Source organism: Bufo gargarizans, chromosome 8, assembly GCF_014858855.1.
Source record: "Bufo gargarizans isolate SCDJY-AF-19 chromosome 8, ASM1485885v1, whole genome shotgun sequence".
Taxonomy (NCBI): Eukaryota; Metazoa; Chordata; class Amphibia; order Anura; family Bufonidae; genus Bufo; species Bufo gargarizans.
In genome coordinates this window covers 34,928,467-34,942,417 of record NC_058087.1, presented here as the reverse complement: position 1 = coordinate 34,942,417, position 13,951 = coordinate 34,928,467, and the positions used below count along the sequence as shown (strand labels likewise).

Below are 13,951 nucleotides of genomic sequence, written 5' to 3'. Positions count from 1 at the left end.
GTGCCATTTTCTTTCTTCCTCTCTGCAAGCATCCAAGCTTGTTTTTGCCAAATTCTACATGGAAGGAGCAGCAAGAATGGACATGTTATCAAGACTGTATGTCCCATTGGTGGAGGCAACTTGTTCCCGTCACTTAGGGCACCCCAGATCAAGAGGTTTACTGGATACATTCAAGACCTTTCAGTAGGATATGCCTTAAAATGTTTAATCGTCAGACCATGGGGAACCTGTCAACTACTAAAGAGTTGAAGTATATATTCCAACCTTTCTCCGATGGAAAGCATTTGTTGTGAAGCATGTCCTTAAAGGGGTTGCATCATCTCAGACAATTCGCTATGATATGCCCCTATTGTCCGATAGGTGCAGGTCCCACCTCTGGGACCTGCACGTATCTCATAAACGGAGCCGGTAAATTCCCAGAGGGTGCACTGCGTAAGCGCGGCTGCTCTCCATTCATTTCTATGGGGCTGGCTTGGCTATTTCCGTCAGCCCCTTAGAAATTAATGGGAGTGGTGGCCGAGCATACGTGGTGCGCTCTCATTAATTTATATAAGGATTCTGAAAACCACTTTGCCGGTCTCCTATTAGGCTTCGTTTTAAAGATAGGGTCTCACCTCTGGGACCCAAACCTATCAGAGGTGAGATATCCTAGCAATATGCCCCCATTGTCTGAGATGGGAATACCCCTTTAAGTCCAGACATCCAGCCTCTATGAGCGTCCATATTCAGAATTATTGGGAGGAAGGGAAGTTACGGTATGTGTTTCAGGGTAACATAAGAAAAGTCCTGCAAGTGAATATAAGTATGGATGACTGGCTGACGGTCCATGCCGTCTGTGCCCTGTACAGATACATAAACTGACATTACAAGAATTTTAAGCTATTCCTATACAGACTCAGCTCCTCGACTCCAGATCCCAGCATTTTTACAATCCCAGTAAAAGTTTTATGCGAGTATGTAAAATAAACATTTTAAATAACCTGCATTTATACACACTCGCATAACCAGAAATGGACATTTCCCTTTTCATCTTGAACGCTGCAGTGCCAATAAGATCTAACAGCGCTGAATGGATTCAATAGAAATCATTAGGCCTGCTGGCCTGTCTGCACAGATAATTACACTTTTGGCTACAAACATACAGGGTTTTTTATTTTTTTTTGCTGCGGGGAATTTGACATTTGTAGCCAAACGACTACATAAAAGCAGCACCAGTTTAACTCTCCAAGTGCGAGGCGGCCACCTTTAATTCTTTCTATAACCTACTATTCCAAATGGTGAGGTCAGGAATATAACGGAATCTCCGGTAACAGCCACCATACACAAAGTCACTGTTTCTCACTAACCACAATTCTACAAATATATCCAAATGCATTGCAGAAATGCTTAAATAGGAATTCTCTGATATAATATTAATAAAGTAATTTAAAGGGCATCTGTCAGCAGATCTGTACCTATGACACCGGCTGACCTGTTACATGTGCGCTTGGCAGCTGAAGACATCTGTGTTGGTCCCATGTTCATATGTGCCCGCATTGCTGAGGAAAATGATGTTTTAATATATGCAAATGAGCCTCTAGGAGCAATGGGGGCGTTGCCATTACACCCAGAGGCTCTGCGCTCTTTATAACTGCCGCGCCCTCTGCACTTTGATTGACAGAGCCAGCAGAATAAACTTGATCATGCCTGGCCCTGACCTCTTCTAAAGTCTCGCGGTGCGCCGTGAGCTTCAGTATCCGGCGCAGGTGCAGTTCTTTTCTTTACTGCTGTTAAATGACTGTCGTCCTATTACAACAGCTTATATCCCATCCACAGCATGAGGGATGAGTGTCTGATCAGCAGTGGTCTGACTGTTGGGGGCCCCCGTCAATTATTAGAACAGGGGAGCCACGTTCCTCGCCATATTTGAATGGAGCGGCAGACACGCATGCATCTCCGCTGTTCCATTCAACTCTATGAAACTGCTGCAGGTAGCCAAGATCAAGCGCATGGCTATCTCCATCAACCCCATAGAGATGGATGCAGTGGCAAAGAGCAGGCATGTCCGGGGCTCCAGTCAAACAACGGAAAACAAGCCCCTGTTCTAGTGACTGGCTGGGGGCCCCAGGGGAAGAAACCCTCACTGATCAGAGGCCTAACCCCATGTGGATAGGGGATATGTTATTTTAATACGAGACAATCCCTTTAACAGGGGAAACTGTGGATATCACACTTTTCTCCTGCAGCTACCACTGCAGGGAAAATATGGTATTGCATAGTCTCCATTCGGTGCCTTGTCAAATAGTTGATTGGCGGGTGATGGACCCGCACTGATCAGATACTGATGACCTATCCCGAGGATAGCTTATCACTATAAAGATCTCAGAAAACCCCCTTAGTCTACTTGATAAATGTAGACAACCCCTTTAAGCTCCTTGCTGTTATTTTTTTGTCTGCATAATATGCAATATCAGCACGTCAAAAAATGATCTGTTTAATTAAGAAATTAATCGGAGCAAAATCATCTTTACAATGATAAGACCAAATCATACATGGAATCACCCTTGTCGTAGCTATACATAAAGAACGGATTACATATGATGCCATTCCTGCAAGTTACATCTGATACCACTATTATTGGTTAGCTGCAAATATCGCTATCCTTATATTGTTTTTCCCGATCACTCATTTTCCGTGGTCACCGATCCATTGCAATATCAAGTGTTCTCCAGGGAGGTCCTATATTAAGTCTACTTCATAGCAGTCCTTCCTCTGAAGGTTTTCCTAGAAGCCGCATTTATTTTTTTGCAGTGGCATGATCCTACTGAGCAGATCTCAAAAATGTGGTGAACAGCAGCTACGAATCCCTTCCATCACTGTCACTGCCTAATATCCCCCCATGTACAGACAAAGCAGTGCAAACTACTTGTACTGGTTCAATCTGGTGCTGGGAGACAGACTAATAGGCAGGTATTTCATCTGTTACCTGGCGAAACCGTGTCCGCGTGCTTTACACACTCGCCTGACAGAATAATACCGGACGGTGACAACTTACCACTTGTTTTTCTTGCGGATGTAGTCTTTTTCCGAGAGGTTGACTAGATAGATCATCGGTTTGGAGGTCAGGAATAAGTATTTGTTTAGCACTTCAATCTGGACGAATGATGGAGAAAAAAAAAAAAGAACAAAGCAAATATCAGCAAAGCTGTACTGAGAGGATTGCCGAGATGTCTAAATGGCATGTATATGTGTGCAGAGCGGTCAGTCCGTTTTCTACTGGGATATAAATGTGAGAAAGGTCGGCCAATGATATACAGGAACTGTTGGCCAATCAATCATTTGGTCTTCGGTGATCAGTCCCAAGTCCTACGTGTTATTTCAACGGAGCAGGGAAGAGAATAGGCTGCTGGGTACCTCCGGGAGTACAAAAAAAGAGGAAAAACCTATTCTGCTTTACTCTTGTGTTTCTTGAAGATAGCAGATGACTAGGGGTTCAAACAAAATAGGAAGGTAGCGCCCAACTAGAAGCCCTTATGTGCCTTAGGACTCAAGCACACGACCATATCTGTTTTTACATACTGTTTGATAAAGACACCTGCGAGTGTCGAAACGCGTCACAGGACTATGTGACAATAAACAGAACTTTTGCAGATAACCTATAGTGAGTGCCGGCCCTTTCTTGCTATTGTTTCGTGGGATGCCAATCCTAGGTCGCGAGCACCACAAAATATTTACCTGCAGTGCCGACCTATTGGACTTACTACTTCACATCTGTTTTTAGGTCTGCAAACCACGGATCCCTTCTGTGTGCACTCCACAATTTTCTCACTCCCATCAGTAGACACGGCTATTCTCGTCCACAATGCCGACCAGAATAGGACATGTTCTATAATTTGAGGAGCGGGCAGACAGCGCACGGGTGACATCCATTTTTTGCGGACCCATAGCAATGAATGGGTCCGTGTGCTATCTGCATGCGACTGCAGTGGTCTGTGATTTGGAATTGGCGGTGGGAACCGGACAGAGAAGGTGGGGCCACAGGGCATCCCTATAAGGGCTCATGGTTTTGGTCTGCATCAGATTTTTTTTGCAGATCAAATGTGGAGCCATTTACTTTAACGTCAAAAAAATATAAATATAAAAATAGAACTTGCCGTATTCTTGTCCGTTTTGCAAACAAGAATAGGCATTTCTAACAGAGGGCAGGATGTGCCAATCTGCAAAATGCAGAACGCACACAGCCCGTATCCGTGTTTTTCAAATCCGCAATATGCGGACCTCAAAAACGGCTACGGCCGTGTGTATGAGCCTTGAAAGGGGAGGATATGGTAAGGTCTAATTATAAGGCTAGTTTCACATCTGCAGCACAGGTCTCCGGCAGGCCGCTCTGGCAAAGAACAGCCTGCCAGAGTTCTCCAGATCTGGCATTGCCGGATAGTGCTTCCTGCCAGCCGGACCCCACTGACTATAATAGGATCCGGACGTTCCTCGGTAAACATGGCAGGATTCGGCCGGACAAAAACAGCTGCACGCAACGATTCCTGGCATTCTCTGGCGGAGATCTGTGCTGCGGTGACTAGCCTACTACAGTTTTTGCTTGTGAAACATAAATGACAAACTCATAACAGGGGCTACACTGTGATCCCATGGGAGTCAGAATTTATCAGATTTACTGCAACAGCTATATCCCAGAAAATAGACTAGACAGACAGAAATGCCTTAGATTTTTAAAAACAAAATTGACAAAAAATGTTCATACAAAAACATAATAAAAATGGTAGAGATCATGTAAGAGATTCCTCCACGTCAATTAGCTGAAGCCAGATCAGTGAGAACCATTGCCGTAGCTGAGGAACGGGCAGTAAAATGGATTTGCGGGTGTTATAATGCATCGCTTAGCATAATAACTGCAGCACTATGACTGATCCCCTACAATACTTGTGTAACCCTTCCACACAGTATAGCTGACACCGTCTCGGTGACAGGCGGCGATACAGCCACAATGCTTAGCAGTCCTGAGCAAGCGGGGATTCTATATTCTAATTGTACATGCTTTCACGTATGGTAATGTGTGGAAATGAATATGTATGGTGTGGTGACATCTCGTAATAAGTAAAAACCACTGTACTACAGTATATCAACAACGTTAAGCATAACCACCCTGATACCAGTCATTTTTTGTCCTCAGAATGCACTTTACAGTGAAAATGCTTAACAAGACGTTAACTGAACTGATTGGAGTCGAATGATCCTATATCAGTGGAGAACCTACAGGGTATCACATCACTGGCCTCTTAACACTCAGTCTTACAATAATTTTCTACAAAATGCTATATAAATGTCCCATTATAAGAAGCAGGATTCAAGCATTTTAAAGGGATTGCCTCATCTGTGCAGGTGCCATCTCTGGGACCCACACCTATCTCCAGAATGGGACCCCTGAAGTGAGTGAAGAGCAGCGTGGCTGACCTCTAGTCATTTCTATAGAATTGTCGAAAATAGTAGAGCGCTGGTTCGGCTATCTCCAGTAGTCCCATAAAAGGAAATGAAGAGGAGGCCACACTTGTGCAGGGCGCTCTCCATTAATTTCTATGGGACTTCTGAAAATAGATGAGCACGCTCGCTCACTTTCGGGGGCCCATTCTGGAGATAGGTGTGGAACCCACACCTATCTATCACTGCTAGCATATGCTAGCGTTACGCCACCAATGTCTCAGATGACACAAACCCTTTAAGCTTTACAGGGGGCTATACTATTTATTTTTTCATATTTTAACACGGAAGACATTAAGCAGGCAAATGAATTTCTCCTGACGAGTGTTTTATAGACACATAGCACCTACATAGTGCCACTCCTCTCTTATTCCACCTAGAAAATATGCATGAACTGACAGATAGGTGTTTCTATTAAGCCTGGTAAAAAAAAGGGTGTGACCCTACATAGCCTGACGGCGTCCAATCAGTGCTGAGAATGCCAGGTCGCGTAGAGACACTCCATACTAAGGCCTCATTCACACGGCCGTTGTTTGGGTCTGCATCCGAGCCGGCGTTTTGTCAGCTCGGATACGGACCCATTCACTTCAATGGGGCCGCAAAAGATGCGGACAGCACTCCGTGTGCTGTGCGCATCCGTTGCTCCGTTCCGCGGCCCCGGAAAAAAAAATATAACATGTCCTATTCTTGTCCACAAAACGGACAAGAATAGGCAGTTATATCAATGGCCGCCTGTTCCGTTCCGCAAATTGCGGAAGGCACACGTGCGGCTTCCGTTTTTTGCGGATCCGCGGACCGCAAAAAACTTCACGGTCGTGTGCATGTAGCCTAACAAGGTGAATGCTAATGTTCAGCTGTGAATTTATTCATACATTTCCAGGAGGAATAACAGAGGAATGGTACAACACAACATTCTAAGAAAACTGTTTTTTAGTTTTATGAGGAACACAAGTATTTCTTGAGAGCTGGCCAGTCACCTAGAAACAATGCTGCTTTTTGCAGCAGCTCTGTGCCCTCAATAATAGACTAGGTCATGAATGGATGACCTCTTCCTCAGTATTAAATCTATATGCATGAACAGGGTATAAGTGAGAGGCCTGTCTAAAGGAGATGACCAATTTAAATATGGCACCCCATCAGATGGTCTTAGGAAGCCAGCAGTCTGGTACTGTGCAAGGTCATCGGGCCTTAATTAGCACATCCTCGAGCTGGATCACAAGGCTGCATTCTCAGCACCTTTCATGCTCTCCATTGTCATACCAACTGTTCTACATGCACTTAAGAAGATGCAAGAGCGCCACCTTTGTACTAGTGAAGGTCTGAGGGTGCAGAACACCAGCATTTCTGAACACTGGTTGCCAGTTCACAGCACTGTAGAGTGGACATATAAATTAATCTCCAGTCTAAATTCCATTGCATATGTTTAAAAGAACACAAAATATAGAAAATGCACAAAACAAATCCCCAGAACTTTCTCCCTTAAAGGGGTTGACACATTTGTACATAACTTTCTAAAATGTCCATAAACAGCAATGTTTCATTCCTGCAAACATAATAATATGCCCCGGTATCAGCATCGTAGACAGAGCAAGCTGGCATATTCCGTGTCCATAGGACGCAAGATGGCAGCGGTCTTCAGGCTGTTCCTGACTTCATCCACTGAGGTGCAGGCGCGGAACAGTAACTGAACGCGTCCAGTGCATGTGCAAATACAAGGGAATTCTGCTGCCTCTATCTGCGCATGTGTTGGAAACATCCAGCTTACTGTTTAGCACCTGAACTATAGTGAAGGCAGCTAGGGACAGCCTGAGGCAGTGGTCGAGAGGACAAGTCAAGTGACCTCCACCATCTTGGATTCTACGAATGTAGAGAATGCCAGCTAGATCGTTGATACCAGGGGCCTTTAAAAATTTACAGCTGGGGGAAAATATAAAAACAGTTATGGTTGCCTGAATGAAACATTAATGTTTATAATTTTATTTTATTTTTGTGTTGTCATTTTTATATAAATTGGCCAATCTCTTTAAAGTGGTTGTCCGAGTGTTTACTACTGATAAACCTATCCTCAAGATAAGTCATCAGTATGTGATCAGTGGGGGGTGTCCGATATCAGACACGGTCACCTGTTTAACCAGCTCCCGACCGCCTAACGCAGGGATGCGTCCTGCGGGCGGTCGGTTTGCTCCTCCTTGACGCGCAGGCGCATCATCTCGCGAGACGCGAGCGTGCGTTCACAGGATCGCAAGGTAAACGAGATGATCTACAGCCTGCCAGCGGCGATCATTCGCTGGCAGGCTGTAGATGCGATTTTATTTTTTTTTAACCCCAAAAAGGTATATTAGACGCTGTTTTGTTAACAGCGTCTGATATACCTGCTACCTGGTCCTCTGGGGGTCCCTTTTGCTTGGATCGACCACCAGAGGACACAGGCAGCTCTGTAAGTAGCACCAATCATCACACTACACTACACCCCCCCCCCCCTGTCACTTATTAACCCCTGATCACCCCATATAGACTCCCTGATCACCCCCCTGTCAGGCTCCATTCAGACGTCCGTATGTGTCTTGCAGATCCGCAAAACACGGACACCGGCAATGTGCTTTCCGCATTTTGCGGATCCGCACATTGCCAGAACTATATAGAAAATGCCTTTTCTTGTCTGCAATTGCGGACAAGAATAGGACATGTTCTATAGGCTCTACAAAAAACGCAGTGTTCGCCCGATCAGGCCTGATCTTGTGCGCACACTTGCGTTCAGTCCGCCCCACCGCAGTGACCCAATTTTTATTTTTTTTTCTCATCACTGCAAAACACAGTAAAATCGCTGCGGCGCTATAAAGATCACTTTTGAGGGGCATGGCGAGTTCATAGAAGATTTTTTTTTTTTTTGCCACAAGTTTGCGGAAATTGATTTTTTTTTTTTCTTACAAAGTCTCATATTCCACTATTTTGTGACAAAAAATTCAATCTCACATGAACTCACCATACCCCTCACGGAATCCAAATGTGTAAAAATTTTTAGACATTTATATTCCAGACTTCTTCTCACGCTTTAGGGCCCCTAAAATGCAAGGGCAGTATAAATACCCCACATGTGACCCCATTTTGGAAAGAAGACACCCCAAGGTATTTCGTGAGGGGTATGGCGAGTTCATGTAAAAAAAAATTTTTTGTCACAAGTTAGTGGAATATGAGACTTTGTAAGAGAAAAAAATTTAAATAATCATTTTCCGCTAACTTGTGCCAAAAAAATAATAATAATATTCTAGGAACTCGCCATGCCCCTCACGGAATACCTTGGGGTGTCTTCTTTCCAAAATGGGGTCACTTGTGGGGTATTTATACTGCCCTTTTAGGGGCCCTAAAGCGTGAAAAGAAGTCTGAAATCCAAATGCGTAAAAAATGCCCTGTGAAATCCTAAAAGTACTCATTGGAATTTGGGCCCCTTTGTGCACCTAGGCTGCAAAAAAGTGTCACACATATGGTATCGCCGTACTCAGGAGAAGTAGGGCAATGTGTTTTGGGGTGTATTTTTACATATACCCATACTGTGTGTGAGAAATATCTCTGTAAATGACAACTTTAAAAAAAAATTTATACAAAGTTGTCAATTTACAGAGATATTTCTCTCACCCAGCATGGGTATATGTAAAAATACACCCCAAAACACATTGCCCTACTTCTCCTGAGTACGGTCATACCACGTGTGACACTTTTTTGCAGCCTAGGTGCGTAAAGGGGCCCAAATTCCAATGAGTACTTTTAGGATTTCACAGGGCATTTTTACTCATTTGGATTCCAAACTACTTCTCACGCCTTAGGGCCCCTAAAATGCAAGGGCAGTATAAATACCCCACATATGACTCCATTTTGGAAAGAAAACACCCCAAGGTATTCCGTGAGGAGTATGGTGAGTTCATGTAAAATTTTATTTTTTGTCACAAGTTAGTGGAATATGAGACCTTGTAAGAAAAAAATATATATATATCATTTTCCGCTAACTTGTGACAAAAAAAAATAACTTCCATGAACTCAATATGCCCATCAGCGAACACCTTAGGGTGTCTACTTTCTGAAATGGGGTCATTTGTGGGGTGTTTCTACTGTCTGGGCATTGTAGAACCTCAGGAAACATGACAGGTGCTCAGAAAGTCAAAGTGCGTAAATTTTTTTTTTTTGCACCATAGTTTGTAAACTCTATAACTTTTACCCAAACCAATAAATATACACTTATTGCATTATTTTTTTTAATCAAAGACGTGTAGAACAATAAATTTAGAGAAAAATTTATATAGAAATGTAGCTTTCTGAATGGTATTGCAGCTCAGCCCCATTCACTTTAAAGGGACTAAGCTGCACCTAGGCCATGTGACTGATGAAGCTGACGTAACAGGCATAGAAAGAGCGCTCTTCAAACAGCTGGGACCCCACCGATCTGATATTGATGACCTGTCCCCTGAGGATAGCTCATCAGTTTTAAACAAACACTCGGACAACTCCTTTAAAAGGAAACGTATCACCTCTGCTTTGCTGCCCTCAGAGGGTTGTCAACTCTGGGCAAGAATTCAGTCCCTTTACAGACAGGATGAACCTCACAGCGTGCGCCAGCAACGCGTTTGATGAGATTTGTGTCCTCACCCTTCCTTGCCTCCTGACCATGTTATGCATAATGTTACGCATAGGAAAGAAACCTGTCAATCATAGCCAGGAGGTGGGGGAGGGCAGGGCCATGATTCTCATCAGAGATCTCCCCTCACATCGCTGGCGTACACTGCGGGGTTCACCCTGTCAGTACTGTAAAAGTAATGAATTCTAGCCTAGAAGTGATAGCTCGCTGGAATCAGTGGGTCTGTCACTACACTATGCTGGGCAGCATAATAAAGGTCAGAGATTCCCTTTAACCTCCTCTGCTCCTATTTCATCTCATATTACAGAGAATACAGAGAGCTATACGACAACTGGCTGCAGCCGGAGCCCCCTCCCCTCTGCAGAAGACCAGGAGAGTAACCCTGCGTTTTCTGCAGCATTTCAACAAGAACCTTTTTAGAAAGATATAGAAAATCCTGCAGACTGACAAACAGCGAACGTGGGCAAGATGACCTAGGTTCACAGCTCCTTAGTCTAAAAAGGTTGTGACACAATGTGAATGTTATCAGTACGGTCAATGCTGCAAACAGATACTGTACCTCCTTGTCATTCCACTCATGGCAATAGCGGACATGATTCTTTTCATCCATCACCCAGGATTTGACTTTGCACATTATGTCCTAAGGAAAATTAACAGAGAAGCAGAAAAACAAAATCATTAAATTGAATGACAAGCTGAAAGCTCAGCGTGACACCACCGGCACAATCATTTGTCTGAAACAAATATTGTTTGGCAAAATATTCAAACCTAATAATAGAAATGTACACGAGCCGCGAAGACAGAAAGTAAATGGGTATCTTTTGCGGAACAAAAACTTTTCACGTTCATGGCAACCGTTCGGAGATTACAATTACAGTTAATTGAAAGGACCACAAAACCCAAAAGCTTAAAAAGACGTGGTAGAAAAGCAGCGCAGAAAGTACAATTCACAAATGAGATCAAAATATGTCAGGAGCACATAAAAGCCGCTTCTTTTGTACTATTCGCCAATTTCTTATACTTTGTACATAGCATGTTTGGTGTATACGCTAGGATAATGTCCTGACATCTACAGCAAACATATCTATAGGCCCAAGAGTCCTTATAGGATAGGTCTGGCTGGTATAGGTCCACATACTTTATATTTCAATGTATTGTAAATTCTGATCATGAAAAAAAAAAAAACGTACACCGCACGTTATCTACTGTACAATGGGAATCGATGGCGACATATAGTTGTGTATGTTGGGATTAGAAGTTTGGAACAAATGTAACACAAAGCAAGGAGGGAAAAGAGCACTGGTTAGGATACATTTTTTAGTGTTTCCTTTCAGAGGACTTGTTACTTGCCTATATTGGGATCCTGGTTACAAAATGTCTAGTTATGCCAACAGACAGGAGCCGGGACGGTACATATAAGGGTAAACGCACATGTTCGGGATTTATGTGCGGAGAAATCCACAGGTGTTCGCAGGGAAATCTGTGCGGACAATCTGCATGAATTGGTGTGGATGTTCCGCATGCAGATTTTACTCTCCCCACTGAAGTCAATGGAGAAAATCTGGTCTGGAAAAATAAAATAAATTGACATGCTGCAGATTTTAAAATCCGCACTGAAAAAAAATCAGCATCGTGTACATGAGAATTTAAAATTCTCATAAAAACCAATGTACAGGCAAATCCGCATGCAATCTTGATCGTGTGCATTTAGCCTAAGGGTTCAATTACAGTGGTCCCTCAAGATATATTAAAGAGGACCTTTCACCACCCCTGACCTGTTTTAATAGCTTCATGCATTCCCCACGTACTAACAATTCTGGAGCATCTATTCTTATGGCTCTATGTTGTGCCATTCCTTTATTATTTCTACTAGAAGTTAAGAATACATTGCTAGCAGTCTGCAGTAAGGGTACAGAGGGGAGGTAACCAGTTGGGGGGGGGGGGGTGTACCAATGTACCTGCACAGACTGAAAATGGCAGTACTGATTGGATAGAGTCAGTCTGTGCAGGTACACCCCCCAACTGGTTACCTCCCCTCTGTACCCTTACTGCAGACTGACAGCAATTCATTCATAACTTCTAATAGAAATAATAAAGGAACGGCACGACATAGAGCCAGGAGAATAGATGGTTCCAGAAGTGTTATTACATGGGACATGCATGAAGCTATTAAAACAGGTTTGTCAGGAGTGGTGAAAAGTCCTCTTTTATTGGTTCCAGGACAACCATTGTATGTTGAAACCACTGTAAGTTGAGTAATCGGTTCCAAACTCCCAAAATCCAAGATAAGAGAAAATTAAGATTTAAGAAAAATAAGCAGATAACTAAGACAGATAAAACAAGTCCTTACATAACAGTCAGGAATAGCTGGTAACTAATCCAGCTATTTTACCAGAGAAGTGGCCTTGATTGGTTGGATCTGAGTCCGAGACATTGTACGTTGAGTCTAGTTTCAACTTGCGATGGGTTAGAGAAGACCACTGTATGTTGAAAATATTGTATCCTGAGGCCATTGTATCTTGAGGTATCATTGTATATTAACATGAAGAATAGTCATCCCCCATCTGCAACAATGGACAGGGTGGGGATAAATATCTGATGGGCGTGGGTCCCTACTGATCACGAGAACGGGACCCTATGTGTCCCATTTGAATGGAGGAGCATGTCCAGTAGAAGAATCTGGCAGCAGCTTATTCCCATTTCTCCTTTGGAATCACATGCACACTTAGCCAAGCCCAAAAAGTTAGGAAGAGCAGCTGTCCTGCTGACAGCTACTGAAGAGGTGTGGGCAGCGGATTACTGCCCTAGGCAGGTCAATGACTAAGAATGCTGAGTGATAACATCTAATGGCGTATGTCTCCCCCCTCAGATAAGGCTAGGGCTACACGGCAACATGTGTCGCGCCACAAAAAGAGTACAACTACATTGCAACATTCATGTAATTATTTGCAATAATAGTCAACGGTGTCGAACATGTGAAATACTGCGACAATCACAAAAATCCAACTTGCAGTATGTTCCTTGTTGCAGTGAGACACCATTGACTATCATTACAAAAATTGGTGCGCGACTCTTGTGCGACAACTGTCACCGTGTAGCCCTAGCCTAAAGGAGATTAAAAAGAGACGTAGAGACACATAAGAGTAGATATCCTGAACATGGTGTGAAATAAAGCCTAAATAATGGGGAAAAAACACTTCAAAAAGCAAGCAATAAAATTAAAATGCAAAAACAAAATGTGAGCTATTAAAAAAAGGTTTGGCCGCATCCTAATTAGCTTGTAAATCTGAATAAGGCTCCATGCACGCGACCGTATGTGTTTTTTGGTCCGCAAAAATCCGTTTGTAATTTTGCGGGTCCATTGTAACCATGCCTAAAACGGACAAGAATAGGACATGATCTATTTTTTATTTATTTTTTTGCGTGACTACGGAACGGACATACTGATGCGGACAGCACACGGTGTGCTGTCCGCATTTTTTGCGGACCCATTGAAATAAATGGGTCCGCATCCTATCCGCAAAAAAAAACGGAATGAACACAGAGACAAACAATGTTGGTGTGCATGTAGCCTTAAGGAAAGTTTTCTCTCTGCACAGACGGGTTAAATGTACAATAAGGTGGGCAACGTAACACAAAATCTTATACTGATGCAACAGAGAGGTGGCACGTCTGTAAGAGTCCGGCACGCATATTAACACCGGCTGCAAAGAGAAGGTGAACAATGAAGGGGACCTTCAATCAAAAGCCAAAGCAACAGATACAGAGATGATTGTTGGCAACGGGAGAGCTCTGAAATGATAGCTGCCGGGCCAAGATATCCCTTTATATATGCAGGCCCCCCTTTTTTTT

The 13,951-nt window shown here is 43.4% G+C and overlaps 1 protein-coding gene across 3 annotated transcripts in view; it reads right to left on the bottom strand.

Annotated features, from left to right (window-relative positions):
* OLA1 (Obg like ATPase 1) overlaps positions 1 to 13,951 on the bottom strand; it is a 134,370-nt gene that overhangs the window by 42,620 nt on the left and 77,799 nt on the right. For all 3 annotated transcript variants that reach the window (XM_044303602.1, XM_044303601.1, XM_044303600.1), the window contains 2 exons: positions 10,659 to 10,739; positions 3,035 to 3,132 (listed from right to left, as the gene is read on the bottom strand). In XM_044303602.1, the coding sequence (XP_044159537.1) occupies positions 3,035 to 3,132; positions 10,659 to 10,739 (179 nt within the window). The remainder of the gene's footprint in view (positions 1 to 3,034; positions 3,133 to 10,658; positions 10,740 to 13,951) is intronic.